Genomic DNA, 13,384 nt, shown 5'->3' on the forward strand with positions numbered 1-13,384 from the left:
TAAGAAATGCACATTTTTGTTTTGCTACTCATGCCCTAATGAACACGACCCAACTGTACCGTTCAGCCAATTAGCTAACCTCTTCCACTTCACAGAGCCGCGGATAAACAAGCTGCCCGTCGCTGTGGTTTCCCCTAAGTTCCAGGAGATCTCCTTGCCAACCAGCTCCACGGTGATCGACGGCAGCCGTGAGTTCACCTGGCTCGTTGGTCACAATCAAATCAGATCAATTGGAATTGCACCATCTGTGGATGTCAAAAGGGATTTTGTGTAGCATCTTGTCTAGTTCTTTGCTTACAAAAAAAGACCGATTTTGTCAAGGGTGTCTTTATTTAGATTATAGCTCTACTGCCGTACATTGAAATTGTAGCTAGACAGTTTTATGTCAAGAACCGGTATTTACCCTAGAATGCTAGATGTTTATCTTTGGTTTGGCACAAAGGCCCTCCGTCAACACCCTGGGCAGTTTTTCCATAAAACAATGGGGAGAGAAACTTTGCTAGTCAGGGTTGAGACGGGCAAAAGTAAAGGCAGGGTGGCCTATACATTTATGGACTGTTTGGTTTTTAACCGGTTCTTTTCCCCCCTCTTCTTCCTGTCCTGTGTTCCTCCTCTCCCTGTGTTTCGGCCCCTCAGAGAGCACAGACGATGACAAGGTGGTGGCGTGGCATTGGGAGGAGGTGAAGGGCCCGCTGAGGGAGGAGAAGGTCTCTGCAGACACCCAAATCCTCACCCTCACCGGCCTTGTCCCAGGGAACTACACATTCAGGTACTCTTCCCTTGTCTTCTCAATGGGTATGTGGCGCTTTGTAGTTTCTCTACCTAGTGCCTACACTTTCATTACCTTTGTACACCTCCTGGCGTTGTCACTTTGTCTTCTCCATGGGCATGCACGGTCTTGTATTTTCTCTACATATTTCAGAAATAAAAGACGGGGGGGTGTGGTATATGGTCAATATACAGTGGCAAGATAACGTATGTGAACCCTTTGGAATTACCTGGATTTCTGCATAAATTGGTCATAAAATTTGATCTGATCTTCATCTAAGTCACAACAATAGACAAACACAGGCTGCTTAATCTAATAACACTCCAACAATTATACGTTTTCATGTCTTTATTGAACACACCGTGTAAACATTCACAGTGAAGGGTGGGAAAGTATGTGAACCCTTGGATTTAATAACTGGTTGACCCTCCTTTGGCAACAATAACCTCAACCAAACGTTTTCTGTAGTTGCGGATCAGACCTGCACAACGGTCAGGAGGAATTTTGGACCATTCCTCTTTACAAAACTGTTTCAGTTCAGCAATATTGTTGGGATGTCTGGTGTGAACCGTTCTCTTGAGGTCATGCCACAGCATCTCAATCAGGTTGAGGTCAGGACTGACTGGGCCACTCCAGAAGGTGTATTTTCTTCTGTTGAAGCCATTCTGTTGTTGATATACTTCTGTGTTTTAGGTCGTTGTCCTGTTGCATCACCCAACTTCTGTTGAGCTTCAATTGGCAGACAGATACCCTAACATTTTCCTGCAAAATGTCTTGATAAACTTGGGAATTCATTTTTCTATCGATGATAGCAACTGTCCAGGCCCTGAGGCAGCAAAGCAGCCCCAAACCATGATCCTCCCTCCACCATACTTTACAGTTGGGATGAGGTTTTGATGTTGGTGGGCTGTGCCTTTTTTTTCTCCACACATAGTGTTGTGTGTTCCTTCCAAACAACTCAACTGTAGTTTCATCTGTCCTCAGAATATTTTGCCGGTAGCGCTGTGGAACATCCAGATGCTCTTTTGCGAACTTCAGACATGCAGCAATGTTTTTTTGGACATCAGTGGCTTCTTCCGTGGTGTCCTCCCATGAACATCATTCTTGTTTTGTGTTTTACGTATCGTAGCCTCGTCAACAGAGATGTTAGCATCTTCCAGATATTTCTGTAAGTCTTTAGCTGACAGTCTAGGATTCTTCTTAACCTCATTGAGTATTCTGCGCTGTGCTCTTGCAGTCATCTTTGCAGGACAGCCACTCCTAGGGAGAGTAGCAACAGTGCTGACATTTCTCCATTTCTAGACAATTTGTCTTACCGTGGACTGACTTTTAGAGATACTATTGTAACCCTTTCCAGCTTTATGCAAGGCAACAATTCTTAATCTGAGGTCTTCTGGGGATCTCTTTTGGTTGAGGCATGGTTCACATCAGGCAATGCTTCTTGTGAATAGCAAACTCAAATTTTGTGAGTTTTTTTTTTATAGGGCAAGCAGCTCTAAGCAACATCTCCAATCTCATTTCATTGATTGGACTCCAGGTCAGCTGACCCCGGACTCCGATTAGCTTTTGGAGAAGTCATTAGCCTTGGGGTTCACATACTTTTCCCAACCTACACTGTGAATATTTAAATGGTGTATTCAATATAGACAAGAAAAATACAATCATTTGTGTGTTATTAGTTTAAGCACACTGTTTGTCTATTGTTGTGACTTTGAAGATCAGATCAAATTTTATGACCAATTTATGCAGAAATCCAGGTAATTCCAAAGGGTTCACATACTTTTTCTAGCCACTATACCACGGCTAAGGGCTGTTCTTAGGCACGACGCGACGCGGAGCATTCAGGGCTCGAACCACCCAGTTTATAATGCTTTTTATAAACTGGGTAGTTCAAGCCCTGAATGTTGATTGGCTGACAGCCGTGGTATATCAGATCATATACCCCGGGTATGACACAACATTTTTTGTTACTGCTGTAATTACGTTGGTAACCAGTTTATAATAGCAATAAGGCACCTCTGGGTTTGTGGTATATGGCCAATATACCACGGCTAAGGGCTGTATCCGCGTTGCGTGTAAGAACAGCCCTTTGCCGTCGTATATTGGCCGTATACCACACCCCCTCGGGCCATATTGCTTAAATATACCTTGTTGTTTCTATGGGCATGCCATTTTGTATTCTCCTTGTATTCCCCGTCTATCTCTTTGTTCAGCTGTTTTCCTCATACCATTTCACAAGCATTTGCCCCTCACCCTCTCCCCATTTCAGCCATAGGTGAAGGCTAGGTCTTAGACAAAAGCAAGGACGTTAGACAAATTCCTATCACAAACTTTCCCCCCTATTCTCTCCCCTTCAGTCTGACGGTTACGGACTCAAACGGGGCCCAGAGCTCCACCCAGGCCACGCTGTCGGTCAGCAAGGCCATGGACTACCGGCCGGTGGCCAACGCCGGGCCCAACCAGGTCATCACGCTACCGCGCAACGCTGTCACACTGCACGGCAACCAGAGCGCGGACGACCACGAGCCGCTGGCCTACGAGTGGTCGCTCAGCCCCGAGAGCAAGGGCAAGGTGGTGGAGATGCAGGTGAGAGAGGAGCACCAGGGGTAGCCATGTCAGGGACCATGCACTGGTCTTACCTAGCAATCATGGGGATTCGAGGTGTTTTTTTTTTCTGAAAATAAAGCTTCCCCATTATTGCTTTTTTTGTAGTTTTAAAATGGAAATTCTTCATTTCGACACCAACAAGAAAAGGGAAATTCTTCTCTCCCATCTTGACAGTTCTTTTCTTCGCCTTATAGGGCGTGCGGACTCCCACTCTGCAGCTATCTGCCATGCAGGAAGGAGACTACACCTTCCAGCTCACTGTCACAGACACAGCCGGACAGCAAGACACGGCACAGGTCACTGTTATCGTCCAGCCAGGTAAATCAGCAGCATATAGTCATGTGTATCTATGGCTAATGTCAACACCACTGCAGTGGTAATTGCTTGAATATCATGCCTGATTTACAAGAAATAAGCCACACATTGTCTCTCATTCATTGCTATTATATAACATATCTGAATGGATGTTGGTTTAACCTTGATGAACAGAGACAAACGACTGGTACGATTCTGTAAATGAAAATACAGTTATATACGGATATTGTCCTCATGTCACCAAAGTCTACGTTTTCCCGAGCCTGCTTGTGTTCCATCCTCCTCAGAGAACAATAAGCCCCCAGTAGCAGACCCCGGCCCAGAGAAGGAGCTGACCCTACCTGTGGACCGCACCACTCTGGATGGCAGCAAGAGCACGGACGACCAGAATATCTCCACCTACCACTGGAAACAGAGCAAGTCAGTATTCACACACGTATGCACACACTCCCAAATACACACACACACCACACACTTTGGCAAATTACACACTCCCTGTTCTCTGTGCTTGAGTGACACTTAGTTCAACTACCAGAGGCAGTATGGTGAGTGGAGATGACACTTTGGAGCCCTCTTCTCTTCCACCTCATGTTATATGGTGCAGTTCAGCGCTCTGTGGTGACAGTGGAGCTGCTGTTTCTCCACCTGTCTGACTCTGTGACGGTCGTCTCTCTCCTCTCAGGGGCCCGGACGGAGTGAAGATCGAGAACGCCGACGGCGCCGTTGCCACGGTGACGGGGCTGCAGGTGGGCGAGTACGAGTTCAGCCTGACCGTGACGGACGAGAGGGATCTGGCGAGCACCGAAACGGTCACAGTCATCGTCCGAGAGGGTAACTGTCCTCTGTGTGTGTGTTTATTTGTTCTGTGTTTTTGTTTAAATTCGGTTTTCTGATTTCGTAAGAGTAAGGTTTTCCTTAGTCTCTTTTTTTCTTTTTTCTTCTGGGTGTTGAGATGAGTTTTATCAGACAAACACAGTTATTTAATAGAGAATTGCCTACAAGGAAATGTATCAGAGACTGAACTATATGAAGCTTTCAAAAACAGGCTAGACAAGGTAATGGTCTCACACGAGATGCACTGAAATATTTTGTCAACTGAAGTCGAGCTGAATGGCAGTACTCTTTAAAGTATAACCTAAGTATAACTCCCACACCTATAGTTTTACCAGGTGCATGGAAACCGCGTACAGAGTATTTCAGAATACTCTTTGGCACTGCAATGTCCTTAAATGTGTCTTGTCTGCTCTCTACCAGAGTTGGACCAGCCCCCAGTAGCCCATGTCCAGTCCAGGCCGGCCATCTCTCTGCCCCTGCGGACTGCAGCCCTGGATGGCTCCCACTCCACAGACGACAAGGGCGGAGTCGGCTACTTGTGGACCCGTGACGACAGTAGCCCTGCAGCAGGGGTGAGAGACCGAGTCCACTCAGTGGTGCTATAACGAATAACATAAATATTTACAGAAAATATGATGAAGTATTAGGTGAACTGTGGCAGGCAAGCACAATGAACCCATAGTAAGTAAACAAACAAATACAATCTAGCAAGCATTTCCTTCTTCATGTTGTATTAAGTAAAAGCATTCTTATCATACTCTTGCATTTCTCATGATTAACATTCTGCTTAATAATAGTTGCATACAATGACCTACTTGGAAATATTTGGAATAAGAATGTGTTCTGCTCAGACAAAAGTTGTTCTACATTTATTTTTTCAGTAATGTAGGCCATTGCATGCAGCTAGAAAATACATTCTGCAATTATCACATTATTCAATGTCTTAATCAGACTTTGAATTAAGAAATGTGTCATCAGCACGAGACAATATAATTGTAATTGATCACATGCAAATAAAATGCATCTTGTCTGAAGAATTAATTGTGTTCCATCCTCCAGGATGTACTGAACAACTCTGACCACCAGGCGGTGCTGTTTCTCACTAACCTGGTGGAGGGAAAGTACAGCTTCACTTTGACTGTGACAGACAGCAAGGGTCAGAGCAGCTCAGACAGAGGGACTTTAGAGGTCAAACCAGGTCAGTGGGCTCCTCATGGTCTACATACACACAAACACACATGCCCAGTGCAAAATCAACCCCTAGACACTAGGTCTGAAAGAATCAAATGGATGTGGCTATAGCTTCAGCTAGCTTTTTGGTACGATAGCGTTATATTTCCACCATATTCCTTACATCCAATCCATTCAGATCTATGGGAAGTAGGAGCAATAATCTATTTAAGACTGGATCACACACACACACTATATATATATATATCTATATATATCTATATATATACATATACACACTGCTCAAAAAAATAAAGGGAACACTAAAATAACACATCCTAGATCTGAATGAATGAAATATTCTTATTAAATACTTTTTTCTTTACATAGTTGAATGTGCTGACAACAAAATCACACAAAAATGATCAATGGAAATCAAATGTATCAATCCATGGAGGTCTGGATTTGGAGTCACACTCAAAATTAAAGTGGAAAACCACACTACAGGCTGATCCAACTTTGATGTAATGTCCTTAAAACAAGTCAAAATGAGGCTCAGTAGTGTGTGTGGCCTCCACGTGCCTGTATGACCTCCCTACAACGCCTGGGCATGCTCCTGATGAGGTGGCGGATGGTCTCCTGAGGGATCTCCTCCCAGACCTGGACTAAAGCATCCGCCAACTCCTGGACAGTCTGTGGTGCAACGTGGTGTTGGTGGATGGAGCGAGACATGATGTCCCAGATGTGCTCAATTGGATTCAGGTCTGGGGAACGTGCGGGCCAGTCCATAGCATCAATGCCTTCCTCTTGCAGGAACTGCTGACACACTCCAGCCACATGAGGTCTAGCATTGTCTTGCATTAGGAGGAACCCAGGGCCAACCACACCAGCATATGGTCTCACAAGGGGTCTGAGGATCTCATCTCGGTACCTAATGGCAGTCAGGCTACCTCTGGCGAGCACATGGAGGGCTGTGCGGCCCCCCAAAGAAATGCCACCCCACACCATGACTGACCCACCGCCAAACCGGTCATGCTGGAGGATGTTGCAGGCAGCAGAACGTTCTCCACGGCGTCTCCAGTCTCTGTCACGTCTGTCACATGTACTCAGTGTGAACCTGCTTTCATCTGTGAAGAGCACAGGGCGCCAGTGGCGAATTTGCCAATCTTGGTGTTCTCTGGCAAATGCCAAACGTCCTGCACGGTGTTGGGCTGTAAGCACAACCCCCACCTGTGGACGTCGATCCCTCATACCACCCTCATGGAGTCTGTTTCTGACCGTTTGAGCAGACACATGCACATTTGTGGCCTGCTGGAGGTCATTTTGCAGGGCTCTGGCAGTGCTCCTCCTTGAACAAAGGCGGAGGTAGCGGTCCTGCTGCTGGGTTGTTGCCCTCCTACGGCCTCCTCCACGTCTCCTGATGTACTGGCCTGTCTCCTGGTAGCGCCTCCATGCTCTGGACACTACGCTGACAGACACAGCAAACCTTCTTGCCACAGCTCGCATTGATGTGCCATCCTGGATGAGCTGCACTACCTGAGCCACTTGTGTGGGTTGTAGACTCCGTCTCATGCTACCACTAGAGTGAGAGCACCGCCAGCATTCAAAAGTGACCAAAACATCAGCCAGGAAGCATAGGAACTGAGAAGTGGTCTGTGGTCACCACCTGCAGAACCACTCCTTTATTGGGGGTGTCTTGCTAATTGCCTATAATTTCAACCTGTTGTCTATTCCATTTGCACAACAGCATGTGATATTTATTGTCAATCAGTGTTGCTTCCTAAGTGGACAGTTTGATTTCACAGAAGTGTGATTGACTTGGAGTTACATTGTGTTGTTTAAGTGTTCCCTTTATTTTTTTGAGCAGTGTATATATAAACACACACACACACACACAGCAAAAATGGCTCCTACACACACTATCGTTATCCCAATGTCTTCTTCTCTTAATCTGTCCTCCTCCCTCTCTCTCCTGTCAGACGTGTGGCAGCGTGACCTGGTGGAGCTGGTGCTGGAGGTGTCTGTGTCCCAGGTGTCCCACCGCCAGAGAGACATGCTGCTCAGGCAGGTGGGCGTGCTGCTGGGCGTGCTTGACAGTGACATCATCGTACGGGAGGTCAGCGCCTTCAACGAGCACAGGTCAGCTCCTTTCCACTATATTCGGTCTCTTCAATTCAACTCACTCAACTTTATTGGCACAATAAGTTATTATATTCGAATGTGAGTGCAAGAACACAGGAATACACTTTCTCTGACATGCACATCATATTTTAGCATGTTTTGTTTTGGCCCATCTGACTCTGATTTAAATCAGTTGATAACACTATTTGGGGTTGTATGGACAATGTAACTTCATTTATTTTTTTTGCAACACTTACATGGTATGAACATGAGGCAATAGTTAGAATAACTAAGAATGTCATAATTAGGCTGGTTGAGTGAATCTATTGATTTGTCCTCAGCTTGAGCGAATCTGTTAATTTCTTCTCGCCTCCATTCCTCTCCTCAGTACTCGTCTGGTGTTCTTGGTGTCTGGGGGTCCGGGTCGCCCCCCTCTGTCCGGTCACAGTGTGGCTCTGGGGCTGCGCAACAAACTACGCAAACAGAAGAACGACTTCCTCATCTTCAAGGCACGGCGGGTGGACACAGTCAGTGAGTATTAAGACACGAGAGAAGAGAAAAGGAATACATGAATGGAGTAATGTATTAGGACTAATGAATTGAAGCTTAGTTGAGTTACATAAAAAGCACTTAGAGAGTTTGCTGGGAAATTGAACATGCTCTATGATTTAAATGATTTGTTTAGTGTATTGTTTTTACGTTTGTGATATGTAAAGTATATGGGCAATTTAGTTTCTTTTGACTTTTCCTTATTTTCTAACTTCCAAGTTGAATATTTTAGTTGTTGTATTGTTCTCCAGGTGAGAGAGACTAATCTTACTAGAGAGTTAGGATAGGTTTGTGGTCTTTGACCAAGAAGATGTCAAGAAAGACACTGGAAAACCTGTGGCCTGACGGAATTCACGTCTCTCTCCCCCTGCAGTCTGCCAGCTGAACTGCTCTAGTCACGGGGATTGTGACTCATTCACACGGACCTGCGTCTGCCACCCCTTCTGGATGGAGAATTTTATCAAAGCACAGTTGTGGGACCAAGAAAGAAACTGTGGTGAGGAGCAGAGTGGACACTCATGGAATTGAAGATTATGACATTGTATATTAGGATACTGTGAGGAGTCATGTGACCTCCCGACTTTACTTCAACACACAGTAGGGAGCGTTGTCGTGGAAATATCTAGCGCGGAAAGTGCTGGAATTCAAGCTCTCTCATTCTGACAACCTGCGACTTCTATTGATTCTCTCTTTCAGAATGGAGTGTGCTGTACGTAACCATAGCATCCTTCATGATTGTGGTTGTCATCGCGACCGTTGTCTGGGGTATGGTATGTTGTTACCGCAGGTAAGAGATTTACATATTGCATAGTAATATTATGTTGCTTCTTTTACATTGCATGGCGTACTACTCTGTATTTAAACATACTTATTGTCCCTCCAGTAATGTGTAATAAGCAGACTGACAGGACTGTGTGTTTTGAGCAGGCGTAAGGGTAAAGTGCGCCACAAGAGCAAAAGCCGCTATAAGATGCTTAATGGCGAAGAGCAGGACAGCCTGGAGCTACACCCACCCCGAGCTGGTAACACACACACACACACACACACACTACCTACTCTCTGTACCCTATTATCTTTGAATAAGTCGAAAACCGCAAATCCCTCCCCCACCAGGCAGAATGAAGCCAGCCCCCGCTCCCTCCTCCTCGGCCCTCATGCACTCTGACTCTGACCTGGACAGTGACGACGGGCAGGGAGGGGTCCCGTGGACGGACCGGGAACGAGGACACCTCCTCCGACCCCAGAACGGAACCCTGAAAAACGGCCAGGGTCCCACCAGGAGTAAAAAGCAAAGAGAGGAGCAGCTATAGCGACAGAGGGTGGGGGAAACCCTCACCACCCCCTCTCTCTCGCTCTTCTCCACCACACAAACCGTGCACCTCTCCACCCATAGGACACTTAAGACACATGGATCCTGGAGAATGAGAGAGTACTCTGTTGGACACGGGATCAAGCTACACACCCCCGTATTAAAATGTCCCTGCGCCCACACTGAGCCAAGATGGAGATGAGGTTTAACCTTTGAGAAGGTCACTCCATTTAATGGAAAAATGGGGGAGTTGATAGGGTAACGAATGTCAGGTTGAGCGCTGTTCACCCCTGAGACATGAATGTACCCCCCCTCACTTCTAGAAGGAAGAAACGGGAGACTGCTAGTCAAGGTGATCCTGTTCCCTTCAGACAGGAACTTTACTCCATTCCAATGTCATGTGAACCACATGGAAACTGAGCCCGTCTCTCACACACACACACACAGAGTTCCTCTAAGACACACACCTCTTCCCAGGATGCTTGACACAACACACTTCCAAGTACTGTTAGGCAAAACTCAACGCTGGCCAACTCCACTCTGACATAGGTTACAATATGATTGACAAGTGACTTGTCTAGATGAAAACAAATCTAGATATCTGTGCATGAGACGGTACGGCTGCAGTCGTATGTATATGTATTAATGTTTGAATGGTGGTTAGGTCTGCATGAGTTATCCATGTTGTGTGTGCCCGAATGTGTCTAAAATCAGAATATGCGTGCTTTTGGCCATTTTGCCAAAACATCTTGTTTCTGAAAAGGGTTATGTGTTTGTTTGACACTTAACCAGCATTGAGTCGAAACTGCTACTGCCAGCCATGTTGGTCAGAGGATCCTGGGAAATGCTGTTTTACGAGAGCCATGCCTCATACTGTATGAATTCACTGGATGACACACTGGACTACACAACATTGACGCCCCTAACCACTATGACTGTGTTCCTGGGAGTTGATGATGATGATGACACCAATGACAACGCTTCCTACTCACTCCTCAGATGACTGCTCGAGTCTGGAAGACCACTTAACATCTTGTCTGTTTTTAAGATTCCTTTTGAATGATTTATTTTGATTTTGATGCACTTTGTTTTTCATGCTCACCGTGGCAATGTCTGCATCTCCACTGCTCTCACAGGCTGCTAACTGAACAAGTGCTGATCCACACAATGATTGGGAATTTCTTCAGTTCAGCCGTAGATTCGGAGTGGGACTCCATTGCCCAGCATGTACCTCCCTCCAAATATGAATGGTGTTGTCACTTTGCATGTAGGTTACTGTGAACCTGACCCTTCATTCTGACTTTAGCTACTGTTTTGGTTGTTGAATGTTTTTCAGAGGAAAGCCCCCATCTAATCAGAGGAACGCTCTGTGAAATAAGCACTCATGCTGTTTCTCCGTTGCACTAGTTGAGCACATTTGATAAAAGATGGGTAGCGTTCATTCTGGGACATGGAGTCCACTGTGAAGGCAGACAGGGATCAGCAACAAAATGAAGGGATTCTGTGTTAATTAAGTTGTTTAATAACAATATTGTTTTGTGAAGGATTCCCCTCAATATGTGACCAGACCTGATGAAACTGGATTATCAGTAAATTAAAATCAAATGTTTTAATTTGTCCACCTGTTTTTGTTGTTGTCAAGACTCCCAAAGTATTTTAGGTTTATGGCTAACCTAAAACATCTGCAAAAGTCTTGTGACCTACCCTAAACATATCCTGTTTATTCCCGTCACAACAAGTCTAAATAAGCCTTTAGCGCTCTGACCCAGGAGAGACCAACTGTGACCCATTTGAGAAAACAACACTAATGCAGGGTTTCCCCAAACTGGGTGCACGTTTTGGTTTTTGCCCTTGCGCTACACGGCTGATTTCAAATAATCAACTAATCTTTAAGCTTTGATCATTTGAATCAGCTGTTTTGAATCAGTTTAGGGTCCCGAGGATCGAGTTTGGGAAACGCTGCTGTAATGGCATACGCTACTACACAGCTATCTATTCTGTTGCCACTTACAGATTTCATTCTCTTTTATGGCTGACCATTACGGACTGTGGTTTCCCTTTAGTGCTCCATAACACTAATTGATGAGATAAAGCCATCTTAGATGATGATGGTCTCCATTTAATGTTATTCAGCCTGCTTGACTTTGATCTCTCTATAGACTAGACCGGGTGCAGTGTGTAAGTCTGTTTAATCACCTCACCACTAAGTGTTGACTTAACGGCTTTGAATACCCAGTCAGTAATGAGATAGAGATGATCTAATACTTTTGTATACTTTTTAGCCAGTAGCTCTGAAAGTAGTGCACACTAGCACACATCGGAGACCACTTTTGGCATCACAACATTGCTCACTCTGCTGCATCTTGCTAGCTGTCACTCAAATGGTGAGAGGCTGAAGCTCATTAGCTAGAACTCAAATTGCTAGGGGGCTGGTCCACGTTGGGGAAACGGCTAGGGATTTCTTGGCAAATTAAGGTAAAACAGTAATTCTGCTCAGAGATTATGCATGTAGGAACTCCACATTGACACATTCAACCCAGAGGTTTAGAGAAAATGTTGAAAATAATTTTTAAGTAGCTGCCAAAATTCCAGAGCATGCATGTCTTTAAATCTAACTCACATCAGAGATTGAATGACGGCCTAACAAACATTGGTGCTTGAGAGTATCAATGCCACAGTCTGATCACTGACTAAATGGATGGATGGACGGACGGATTTACAATGAGTTATTTGGATGCAAGGGGATTTGTAGACCAGTCAGTCTGCATAGTCGCTAATGCCAGTGGGGTAAAAAGTAGTTTTTGGGGGTATTTGTACTTTACTATTTATATTTTTGACAACTTTTACTTCGCTACATCCAGGCTGTATCACATCCTCCGTGATTGGGAGTTCCATAGGACGGGCACAATTGGCCCAGCGTCGTCCGGGTTTGGCTGGGGTAGGCCGTCATTGTAATTAAGAAGTTCTTGTTCTGACTTGCCTAGTTAAATAAAAATAAAAAATTCCTAAAGAAAATAATGTACTTTTGAATACATACATTTTCCCTGACACCCAAAAGTACTCGTTACATTTTGATTGCTTAGTAGGACAGGAAAATTGTCAAATTCAAGCACTAATCAAGAGAACACATGGTCATCCCTACTGCATCTGTCCTGGCGGACTCACTAAACACATGAATATTTTTTTAATAATGTCTGAGTGTTGGAGTGTGTGCCTCTGGCTATCCATTGAAAACAAGAAAATGGTGCTGTCTGCTTTGCTTAATATAAGGAATTTTAATTGATTTATACTTTTAATTTTAAGTATATTTTAGCAATTACATTTACTTTGATACTTAAGTATATTTAAAACCAAATACTTTTAGACTTACTCAAGTAGTATTTTACTGGCTGACTTTTACTTGAGTAACTTTCTATTAAGGTAGTTAAAGTATAGATATGACAATTGGGTACTTTTTCCACCACTGGCTAATGCTCTCAAACACTGCCATTATTTCAGTTGTGTGTTGCGATCCCCTCATCTGAAACAGCAACTCAACAGAGACGTGTTCAGACGAGAATTAGGGGTACACTGTGTTTAACTATTTCACACACCACTTGCAACAAATGTTTATTAACCAATTGCTTGCCACTCATGAAAATACTAACGCCAAGCAAATCAGTTCATTAAGGTCATTAATGGCATCCTTTCACTATCAGGTGACTGGCTGT

The 13,384-nt window shown here is 44.7% G+C and overlaps 1 protein-coding gene across 1 annotated transcript in view; it reads left to right on the plus strand.

Moving 5' to 3' along the window:
• The window catches only part of LOC120026897 (dyslexia-associated protein KIAA0319-like protein), a 28,760-nt gene extending 16,234 nt beyond the window's left edge, over positions 1 to 12,526 (plus strand). The window contains exons 9-22 of the mRNA XM_038971630.1: positions 96 to 188; positions 637 to 769; positions 3,127 to 3,355; positions 3,571 to 3,694; positions 3,979 to 4,111; positions 4,374 to 4,522; positions 4,946 to 5,097; positions 5,585 to 5,723; positions 7,675 to 7,834; positions 8,205 to 8,347; positions 8,739 to 8,861; positions 9,062 to 9,152; positions 9,293 to 9,387; positions 9,479 to 12,526. Of these exons, the coding sequence (XP_038827558.1) occupies positions 96 to 188; positions 637 to 769; positions 3,127 to 3,355; positions 3,571 to 3,694; positions 3,979 to 4,111; positions 4,374 to 4,522; positions 4,946 to 5,097; positions 5,585 to 5,723; positions 7,675 to 7,834; positions 8,205 to 8,347; positions 8,739 to 8,861; positions 9,062 to 9,152; positions 9,293 to 9,387; positions 9,479 to 9,675 (1,961 nt within the window). The 3' untranslated portion in view covers positions 9,676 to 12,526. The remainder of the gene's footprint in view (positions 1 to 95; positions 189 to 636; positions 770 to 3,126; positions 3,356 to 3,570; positions 3,695 to 3,978; positions 4,112 to 4,373; positions 4,523 to 4,945; positions 5,098 to 5,584; positions 5,724 to 7,674; positions 7,835 to 8,204; positions 8,348 to 8,738; positions 8,862 to 9,061; positions 9,153 to 9,292; positions 9,388 to 9,478) is intronic.
• Positions 12,527 to 13,384: the final 858 nt, after the last annotated feature.

Source organism: Salvelinus namaycush, chromosome 32, assembly GCF_016432855.1.
Source record: "Salvelinus namaycush isolate Seneca chromosome 32, SaNama_1.0, whole genome shotgun sequence".
Lineage (NCBI taxonomy): Eukaryota > Metazoa > Chordata > Actinopteri > Salmoniformes > Salmonidae > Salvelinus > Salvelinus namaycush.